The sequence below is a fragment of the Carya illinoinensis genome, chromosome 3 (genome assembly GCF_018687715.1).
Source record: "Carya illinoinensis cultivar Pawnee chromosome 3, C.illinoinensisPawnee_v1, whole genome shotgun sequence".
Lineage (NCBI taxonomy): Eukaryota > Viridiplantae > Streptophyta > Magnoliopsida > Fagales > Juglandaceae > Carya > Carya illinoinensis.
Window position 1 is genome coordinate 7,079,951 of NC_056754.1, and position 11,010 is coordinate 7,090,960.

The 11,010-nt window shown below is 36.4% G+C and overlaps 1 protein-coding gene across 4 annotated transcripts; it reads left to right on the plus strand.

The window, feature by feature from the left end:
• The first annotated feature begins 645 nt into the window (after positions 1-645).
• LOC122302938 (PH, RCC1 and FYVE domains-containing protein 1) lies at positions 646-9,859 on the plus strand. Of its 4 annotated transcripts, none has more exons than XM_043114419.1 (9): positions 646-1,005; positions 2,335-2,421; positions 3,584-3,667; positions 3,770-3,850; positions 3,949-4,143; positions 5,581-7,665; positions 8,450-8,596; positions 8,805-9,208; positions 9,548-9,859. In XM_043114419.1, exons 1-9 carry the CDS (start codon positions 955-957, stop codon positions 9,648-9,650), a joined length of 3,237 nt encoding a protein of 1,078 aa, XP_042970353.1. In that variant the 5' UTR covers positions 646-954; the 3' UTR covers positions 9,651-9,859. The 4 variants fall into 4 exon arrangements, with proteins under 4 accessions (XP_042970353.1, XP_042970352.1, XP_042970354.1 ...); XM_043114418.1 differs by lacking the exon at positions 646-1,005 and adding an exon at positions 1,919-2,035; XM_043114420.1 differs by lacking the exon at positions 646-1,005 and adding an exon at positions 1,919-2,035 and having other exon boundaries at positions 5,698-7,665.
• Positions 9,860-11,010: the final 1,151 nt, after the last annotated feature.

The following is an 11,010-nucleotide window of genomic DNA, read 5'->3' on the forward strand; positions in this document are numbered from 1 at the left end:
GAGATTATATGCTATATATTCATCTTTCTATATTACACGCTTCATATATTCGAACATTATCATTTTTTATTTTAATTTATTACTATTAAATTATTTTACTTATCATCTATAAATAATATATTTATCATAAAAAAATAAAAAAAAATTAAAATAAGTGTAATATATAACTGGGATGATAAGTAAAATTATATATTATTTAGTTATACAGTTCAAATGAGATATTTTATTAAAAGTTAAAATAAAATATTGTTATAATATAATTTTTATTTTAAAATTTAAAAATTTTAAATTATTTATTATATTTTATGTGTGAATATAAAAAAATTATAATAATTATATAAAATAAGATAAGATAATTTGATTTTACGTTACCAAACCGATCTTCATTCTATGAAAAAAAAAAAAAAATATTAGCGATCAAAATATATAATATATGTGTGTACAAATTAAAGGATGAAAATGGATTGCTGCCCACCGCAGCAGGAAAAAGGGGGAAGGTAGACGACAGAACAGCATGTTGTAATAGACTCGTCAAATATTATAATATGGAGAAGCGCATGTGAGATGGGAGCTTAGTTTACTTGTTAAACCTCTTTTGTGTGTAGTGACCGTGTCTCTCACCCTCTCTCTTTTTGCTCGACTTACGAAGTGAACAAACAGTAAAGGAAAAACAGATTCTTTTTCTTTTCCGGGAGAAGGAAAAACAGATTCACTATAAAGAGAAAGGCCCCTTGTTTAAAAAGACACCCCAGCCAGAAAAACAGAAAAAGAAATAAAGAACTCTCTCTCTCTCTAAAATACCTATGCTCTGTGCAAAGCAGAGGAAGCATCTGATTCTCTGCATGCTAAGTTCTCACACATTCTGCCGTTAAGGTTTCCTTGTTGGGAAACCGGGGTTCCTCATTCCGCTTCTTTTGTTGGCCATTCTCTCTTCTATGAACTTCTCCGCAAAAAATGGGTGAAGAATCCTTAGCTGCAGTACCCTTTGACAGGGCAGTTGAACAGGTCTTGTTTTGGTTTTCTTTGCTTTTTCTGAGAAATGATGCCATTTTGGTTCATTTGAAATCACATTTGTGGTTCCAAACTTGGTTGGCAATTACTGATGCAAACTTCCTATTGGATTCTGTGTTGGAAAGTCGAGTTCTTTCTGTTGTGTGGATCAATCAGCTATTGCCCCCTTTTTTTACGAAGTGGGGGGCTTTGGGGAAGGGGTGCTGGGGATTTATAACTGGGCATTGTGCGGCATTGTTTTTAAAGTTTATTACTTTTTTGTTAGTACCATCTTGTGGTTTTTTGTGAAAACTGCGCCCAATTGTGATTTCAAATTTTATGCTGTTGTGTTTATCTTTTACTCTTTAATATGGCCTGGATAAGTTACATGTCTCTCATGTTCGTACTGATTTGAAAATACTGTATTTTGTAGTTGCCAAAACATTGAAATGGGTTCTATTACCAGAGATCAAATGCTGACTGCAATTCTTACGATGTAATGCTTGTGGGGGTTTTTTTTGTTTGGGGAGGGGCGAAGAAAAATGGGTTTTTCTTCTAAGACCACGAAAGGCTGTAGTTGCCATTGCTGGTGGTAGTTTCCAGAGCTTTGACTTGATTCTTACCCAGTTCTGCAATGAGGGGTCACGTAGAACGGCTTTATTTTTATGAAAGTAATGAAGAATCCACCTCTCACTGAATGAAATAATCTACAACATTGAGTCAAATTTGATGCAATCTCAGTCTTAACTAGCTTTCGGACTCTCTTTGGTTATGTTTTCTTATTAGTCTCGTTGCATCAAATGTTACTATTTATTTTATTTTATTTTATTTACAGTTTCATGCAATAATTTGAGATTTTTGAAACTGAAACATATTCCAATCTAGATCAATATTAAATGAGGTTGAGATCATAGGCTATCAAGCTTACTGTGTGTTTGATATAATGATAAAAGAAGTTGGGAGGTGGGGCACACAAAATGCTTTTTTGACCTCAAACTTATTGCTGAGGAAACCATGGGTAAAAGAAAGAAAAGTAAACTTTGAGGTGTTCTTCTTCTTTCTTTCTTTTTTGAAATTCTGTTGCTTCCTTTAATTCATGAGATTGACATCGAAGATTTCAAAGTATTAAACAATTCTCACTATCGTGGAAGTATGTGCTTTGCAGAAGAAGGGGCATTTATGTTGATTTTAAGTAGTTTGATGATGGTCCCCCCCCCCCCCCCCCCCCCCCCCCCCCCCTTCTCCCCCTCTTCTCTCTCTCTCTCTCTCTCTCTCTCTCTCTCTCTCTCTCCTTCCCCCCTTCTCTCTCAAAATGCTGAAACCTTTCTCTGTTTGTCCGTGCAGGCAATTGTATCCATAAAGAAGGGTGCATATCTTTTGAAGTGTGGACGAAGAGGGAAGCCCAAATGTTTTCCTTTCAGGCTTTCTGCGGTGTGTACATATGATGTTGTAATTCTTTTTAGTATTATGAGATTGTTACACTTTCATGCTAATGCAGGATTATATTACTCCATATGTATGGCAATCGTGTTTACTGGCTCAGTGCTAATAAATTGTGTTGAGCAACTAGATTTCTGCAAAGGGACAACCTAATTCAGTCAACTATCTTTCATCCAGATCTCTTCCTTTGACAAATTTGTTTCCTAAAATTTGTGTGAAAACTCGTAGGCTTTGGAACTGCCAGTTGTTGTAGATAGCCCTTTTATAGCATTTAGTGACAGAAAATAGTTAGTTGTGCGGTGTAGCTTATCTACACAGATAGTAATGGCTGCTAAAAAAGGACATGACTTCTATGTTGCCAACATACACAAGTCCAACTGTGTAATTTCAACTTCCTGATTTAGAACCTTCTTTTAATATATTAATGAACTGCTTCAACTGAGAAGGTGATAAAAGGTATAGAAAAGGGCTTTCAGGCTGATTTTAGTCTGGATTTTATTCTGGATATTTGAGGAATATAAGATGATGCTGCAACAATTCTAGTGACGCTCACTTTTTTATATGCTGCAATTATGCATCATGCTTATAGTTTAATCTATTTATGTGGACTTACACTGCTTCTTTTGTGTGAACAGGGGAGTTGATAAATTACTGATATTCCTTATTTTGTGTTCTTTAATATTTATGATTTGTCATGGAGGTGCATATATAATTTATTAGAAAGTGCTTATGAATTCGCTGTACATGGGTTCTTGTATACTGATGTAGTCGAGGGTAGGCAGCAGGCCAATATAAGAATCCTGAAGTAGATTAGGAAACATACACTGGGGTTTATGTATTGTCTTCATACATTTGATTATCTAATAACATGTATAGCACAATGCAATTCATTTATTGTGTTATAGACATTTAGCTTGGTTTCTGTCAGACAATTTGATTGCTTCTTTTCTATGAACCATGTTAATCAACGTTCAAAGTAAACGACTGGGTATTGTGGAACTCTAGCCAAAATCAAAACATTCAGTGTCCCAAACAACACCATGCAAATATTTTTGTTATGCTATTTATCTAAAGCAACACCCTGCAAATATTATTGTTGCTTCAGGAAAGATTATGCTAGAATGATCAAGACTTTGATTTGTTTTGGTTTCAGGATGAGAAATATTTGATTTGGTATTCCGGGCAGAAGGAAAAGCAATTGAAATTGAGCTCAGTTAAGGAGATAATTTCAGGACAGGTATGTAAAAAATGCTTACACCTCTCTTTTGGTTATCCCTTGATTGCAGGGGTTTAAATATCTCCTTTATTATTTTTGGAATGGGAATTCCTCTTCTCTCAGATAAGCTTTAAGGGGCAACTTCAGCCCGAAAAGGAATGCCAGTCGTTTTCGCTGATATGTGGTGAACGCTCACTTGATTTGGTAATTAATCTTAATAGTCATGGTTTATAATGAGAAAATTATATTTCTTTTACAGTTATCCTTATTTGGCTAAGACTAATAGCTTCACTTTTTTCTAGATATGCAAGGACAAATTTCAGGCTGATAGTTGGAATTTAGGCCTGAGAGCTGTAATATCCAGGTGCCAACATCATAGGCCGTTAAGTAGGTCAAGGAGCCGCAGAGGGGTACAAACTTGTGTTAGTAGTCCTGCTGGGTTCTTTCGAAGAAAGCACCATTTAGGACTTTTGGAGGATGCCGACGAACTTTCACAGGTTTTGAATATCTCATTTTGTGTTTCTTTAGTTTTTTGATAGAGTCAAGATCAATTAATGTCAAAAATAGTTTCAAATAATCAGGCAAATTTTAAAAACTGTCAAAGGTCACTATGAAAAAATGTGCAAAAAATCCTAGCAAAAGAGAAAAAAAAAACACGTTGATAATGTTTGGTTATGTAACCATTGGTCAATTAGATAATTTCCCTTGGCAATCATCCTTCTTGTCCAAAGCCTTTCCAAGTGTTGATTTTACAAAAAGTGATGATGGCACTCATTATGGTGCTTCTTTTATCTGCCATACCTCTTTCCATATCATGATGAATAAACTGTAATCAACTTGTGCATAAATGCTAAATCTTGGATGGAACCCAATTCAACTTAACAAAACCTTAGTTCCCAATCCATATACAAGTACAACTCAAACTAGGTTATTTAATAAACAGCTTGAACAAAAAGTTTAGTTCAAATATCAAATAGGTCCAACTTGCATAAGCCCAATTTAAGCTCGTTCAACTTGGCTTGTTTCAGCACCTTTAAGGCTTGTAAATATATAGCATATGTGTGCATAAATCTGCATATATTAATATGTATGTGTTAAATATATATTTAACATATAAATTTAAATATAAAAATTTGATGTAGAAAAAGCTTGTAGAAAATCTTCAAGGATTCCATTTCCTAATTCTTCTCTTCTTACGAAGGCTACAAAATCCTTGAACCCCTCCCAGTCATTCTCCTCCTCTCCTCTCAATTCAAGCTCTAATCTTTTTTCTTTTGTCTCTCTCTTACTCCTCCCCTAATGAAGTGGGAGTGGAAGTACTGATACCAAATTAGCTCAATGATCCTTGTTTCTTGATTAGTATTCAACAATAATACAAAACTCTTTTATAATTTAATCCAGCGTCATCTTTTGTATACCAAAGATATTAATGCTTAGCTATTCTTTGGTATCAATATAAATTTCTATCTTCACAAAATCTTCTCTTATCATTCCAAAAACAAGTGCTTGGATGATTTGAAGTATAATAAAATAAGATTAAAAAAAATTCTAGTTTCATCCAAGTAAAAGAATGGGATGCATTGAACTCCCATTTGTTTTTTTCCTGTGGCTTTTTGGATTATCAAATTGGAGAGTGCAACTACCTGAGTTCTACTGAAGAAAGTCAGATGTATTAGATGAATATTTGTGAATCTGATAACGATCTTCCATTTCTCTCCCTGATGTTTGTCATACCATGCTTGTTCTAGATAAGTTCGGTTTTACAAATCTCTCTTTTCAAAATAATTTATTATTTTCTCTGATGTTTATTATTTGATTTAACTATGTTCAAGATGATAGATTGCTGAAAATTAGTCAACATTAATTTCTTCTAAATAAAACAAGAAGATGGCATGCATCAACCACCTCTCTCATGACTGTTGTGCTTCTTGAAGGTGCACAGTTTATCTGGGAGTCCTAATCTGTCTCATTCAGAAAGGTGTTTTTCTGATGGCTTATCATATTCTTCTGATTGCTTCTGTTCATCGGAGTCAGTCCTATCAAATGTGCAGAATACGCTGGCTATTTCAATTCCAAATTCTCCATATATTGAAGCAGATAATCTCAAGAAGGGGCTACCAACTGCTAGCACCAAACATGAAAAGAATGCGCCTCTTAGACTTGCTATGCCTTGTGGATCTCGGCAAAAAGATAAGAACAAGGTTTTGAAGGATGTTTTGCTTTGGGGTGAAGGAATGGGAGGAGGGATTATTGGTGGTGGGGTGGATTGGTTTGGGAACTATAATGGAGTGCAAGTGGATGCTTTATTACCCAAAATACTGGAATCCACCATGAAGTATGATGTGCAGAACTTATCTTTAGGAGAGAAACATGCTGCCTTAGTCACCACTCATGGGGAAGTATATTGCTGGGGTGAGGAGAAGGGGGGTAGGCTGGGGCACAAGATTAATATAGATGAGAGCTTGCCTAAAATTGTTGACTCTCTTGCAGGGGTCCGTGTAAAATCTGTTGCCTGTGGTGAATATCAAACATGTGCCCTAACTGACTCTGGTGAGCTATATACATGGGGTGAAAATGGTTGTGGTGGTGATATAGGGGGTGAGAGAAATAGAAGTCAATGGTTGCCACGAAAAATTTCTGGCCCTCTGGATGGTGTAACTATATCAAATGTCTCCTGTGGGGAATGGCATACTGCAATTGTTTCCACCTCTGGGCAGTTATTTACATATGGAGATGGGACTTTTGGGGTTCTTGGGCACGGTAATCTTCAGTGTGTTTCTCATCCAAAAGAAGTCGAATCTCTCAAAGGTTTGTGGGTAAAATCTGTTGCATGTGGATCGTGGCATACCGCTGCTATTGTTGACATTGTGGTTGACCGTTACAGATTTAATGCTAAAGGTGGGAAATTATTTACATGGGGTGATGGGGATAAGGGAAGGCTTGGGCATGCTAATGAAGAGAGAAGCCTTTTACCAACATGTGTTGCACAACTAGTGGATCATGATTTTGTTCAAGTTTCTTGTGCAAGAACACTGACAGTTGGGCTTACCAATTTGGGTACCGTTTATACAATGGGAAGTGCAATGCACGGGCAGTTAGGGAATCCATGGTGCAAGGATAAATCAATCACAATTGTTGAAGGGAAGCTTAAAGAAGAGTCTGTTAAGGAGATATCATCAGGTCTATATCATGTTGCTGTCTTGACGTCTAATGGAAATGTGTATACATGGGGAAAGGGTGCCAATGGGCAGTTAGGATTAGGTGATATAGAAGACAGAAACTTACCCACTTTAGTAGAGGCTTTGAGGGACAGGCAGGTGGAAAGTATTGCTTGTGGATCAAGTTTCACAGCTGCAATCTGTCTACACAAATCTATTTCTGTTAGTGATCAGTCATCTTGTACTGCATGCAAATTATCTTTTGGATTTACAAGGAAGAAGCATAACTGTTACAACTGTGGTCTCCTGTTCTGCCATTCATGTTGTAGCAAGAAGGTTACAAATGCCTCTCTTGCACCTAATACTAGCAAGGCTTTTCGAGTCTGTGATCCATGCTTTAATAATCTGCAGAAAATGACAAATTCAGGTAGGCTATTAAAACTAGAAAGTTGCAGTCCAAAACAGCACTTGACCCAACGAAAACTCTTCCCTGACAAGAAAGAAGAAAAAGGACTTTTAGCTCCAAAATGGAGTCAAATGATGTCAATTAGACAATCTCATGATGACGGAAGCCAATATGGTGGAAGGAAGGCCCTAGAACACAGAGGGGAAAATCAGCAGCATTTAGAACCTGTTGCTTCTTTGTCACGCGGGCTGCCCCAATGGGGAAAAGTCCCATGCCCTCCTTTATTTAAAACATATTGTCCAGAAAATTCTGGAGCACTTATTCCTCTATCAGAAAATCGGTCATATTCTGTTTCCCCCCTTCATTTTGCATCTGCTATTTCCAGCGACTTAAATGGGCCAAAAGGCATATCGCATGAGATGCTCATTGAAGAAGTGCAGAGGCTGAGGGCTGAGGTAATTGCTTTATTATTGTTATTGTTATTATTCCCATTTAGGGTTCTTTTTCTTGGTTGTACTGCATCTGTCTCTGCCATTCTTTAGTAAGTGCACGCACACAAGATAATGTTTTCTGATAGGTAATTTGTGAGTATTCTTAAGTTGACAAATAGGACTGCTATTCGTATCCGCAAACAGGAAAGTGTGACATCAAAAAGTACTGGCCTGTTGCAATTGCATCATTTTTTTTAGCCATTTGCATATTTTTTGGTCTACAGCCAGCCAGTAATATTTGGGCTAAGGATATGCAAAAAGGTGAAACTGCTAGTGAAAAAGAAAATATAATCTTATAAAAGGGCTTTTAATGATGAAAAGAAAGTTATTATAGCTGCCCCAAAATGGCACGAGGTGCCTCTAGAAGTAGAGTTTTAGTTCTGAAATGTTAATTTTGATTCTTGTCATTGGTCCTGTACAGTTGGGCTTTGAGAAAGCTATTACATCAGACTAGGCAGAAAGCAAAACAAAAGTCTTTTCATTGCTGTATCACGTCCCACAAGTTTATATTCAGAAATCTAATATTATTATGAAAATTAGCATCATAGAATATGAAGCAGAGATGGAAATTTGCGAGAGACATTCTAGGGAGGAGTCAAGAAAAACATGACACCACCTCTCACCCTCAGCCATTGTATACATGCATCAGGAGAAACAATAAAATGCTTTCTTTGGTTTGTGATTGAAAAAGGTTCTTTTCTTAAAAGCTTTGATACTGATGTATTCTTTCTCTGCTTTCTGTTTATAGGCAAGAAGCCTTGAAAAGCAAAATGAGATTAGAAGCCAGAAGATTCAAGAATGTCAAAAACAAATTGAGGAAACGTGGTCCCTAGCTAGGGAAGAGACTGCGAAGTGTAAGGCAGCAAAGGAGGTCATAAAAGCTTTGGCATTAAGGGTAAATTTTCATTTGCCTGCATTTATGGTTGGTTTGATGCTTCAGGTTTTTTTATAAATTACAATGGACATGTACGACTGCCATATCAAACGTCGCCCTTTTTTTCAAGTCAATAAATTTACAATTCCCAATTCAATCTTTAGAGGATAACCAAGTAAGCCCATGCTCAGTTCATTGTTCTAATTCATAAAAATATCATTTTTTGCAGCTTCATATGACATCAGAGAAAGTTTCTACTAAAACGCAACTGAAAGATGGAGTTCCTGCGACTCCGCCTCAAATCTCACCAGCATATAAAGATAACCTTGAGCGGGTGTGCCCTATGATTGTGGCTACTAAACTGCCTCCTCAAGTAGGATCACCAAAAGAAGTAGATAGTCTATCTAATACTCCTATTATATTCTCTGATACTTTAAGATCCAAGTACGGGAGAGATGTTTGCGATGAAAACACCAGATCAATGGAGAATTCACATGTTACAAGAACTGAATCTCCACATAATGGGGCTAAAGCATCAACGCTTGAATGGGTTGAACAGTACGAACCCGGTGTATATATCACATTTACAATTTTGCCAAGTGGACATAAGGGGCTGAAACGAGTGAGATTCAGGTAACCTTTTATCAAGTTGATCATTACATATGAATAGGATCTTATCTTGAAACTTAAACGGAAATTTATGTGTCTGAATGTGTAATGATAGATTTGTATAGCGAATGCACTTTTGCTTTTGTGCATGTGTGCAGGTGACTGCATACTTGTCAAAATAATTGGCTCTCTGTGACGGTAGCAATTATTAGATATGGTGACTTAAGCAGATGTTTAGTGTAAATAACTTCTTACTGTGAGTTATGTCAATGTCATTGTCAAGTTTTTGATGTGGTTCTGTTAGTTCTTAGTGCACTACTGCTTTATCTGAGCTTTAATTGCTACTTGCTGCTTGTTTTGCAGCCGAAAACGATTCACCGAGAGGGAAGCAGAGGAATGGTGGGGGGAGAATCAAGTTATTGTGTATCAAAAGTATGACATTGAAGGCTATAGCAACTCTTCATAATCAGATGAAGGGCTAATTTTTATTTGCCCTATGTTAGTGTTGGTCTGGTCTACCTTAACAAATGGCCGGTGGATAACATTTAGGCATTACAAGGAAGTCTGTGCAGTGGATGAAAAATCTTCAAGTACTTTAGGTGCATTCATATGTAACATCTTGCCTATGTCATCCGTGTACAGTTTTCAATAAAAGCATATATATATATATGTCTCTGTGTGTGTGTGTGTGTGTGTGTGTGTTCCCTCCTATGCCAGATGCAGTTCAAATTCTTAACTTACACAAATTGCTGATTATAGTTGTACATATAACAACTGTTAGAGAACATAATTTAAAGTTGAACTTACCCTTTCCTATCAGTTAAAGCTTTTGACATAATTGGTGAATTAACACAGTATCAGAGCAGGTTCTCCTAAGTTTCAATCTTAGACTCGACCTCCCAATTAAAATGGTTACTTCTTTTCCCGATAAGAAAATCTACGTGGTGTTAGAGAATATAATTTAAACACATGAGTGGGGTCTTAGTGAATCCAATTCAAAGATGTGAGTTGGGTGTTAGTAATTATAATGTAAATGATTGGATTTATCCTTTTCTATTTACTTCAGTTTTTGTGATCATTATTGATTTAATGATTACCACTATAAAATGTTTTTGATAGGCAAGAATTACTTGTCAGCTAATATGTTGGTTAACCAATTGTATGGTGAGATGATATTGTCACTCCTGTTGCTTTGGAACTGTTATGACTACTCTTCTAGATGAGATGAAAAGAAAGATGGATGGAGGTTTGCTGAAGATGGATACGACCTGCATCAAACTTTGTGCTTACCGAGTTTGGAAGAATTATAAAGCTTCTGTTGATGATGGCCTCTAACATAGGACCTGGCAAGGTTTTCCAGAAGTAAGCTTCTTTTCTCCCTTTCCTTCTCATCCAAACTAAATATCTAATAATTGTTAGGTATGACTTCCCTTGAGGACTCCCGGGGACACAATTCATCAAAGATGAAATGGCAGTCTTTGTAATGTAAAGTTGCATACCAATTCCGCATACCAATTTAAGTTGGTTCAATCCATGCAGAAAGTTGCCAAAGTTTCTCTCTATTCTCTAAATGGTCTTTACGAAATGAACATAAGGGGTTCTTTAAGATACATTTCTTGAACCGATTGGTATGTGGAAGGTCATAAGAGGCAACTTTCCAAGAAGGGTTTTAGGTTTGGTTGGATTACTAAATTTTTATCAAGATAGAATTTGAAGCTCTAGGAGTGGCTTGCGTAGGCCTCCTAGAGATGCTAGCTTTTGCAATTCCGCATACCAATTTAAGTTGGTTCAATCCATACAGAAAGTTGCCAGAGTTTCTCTCTATT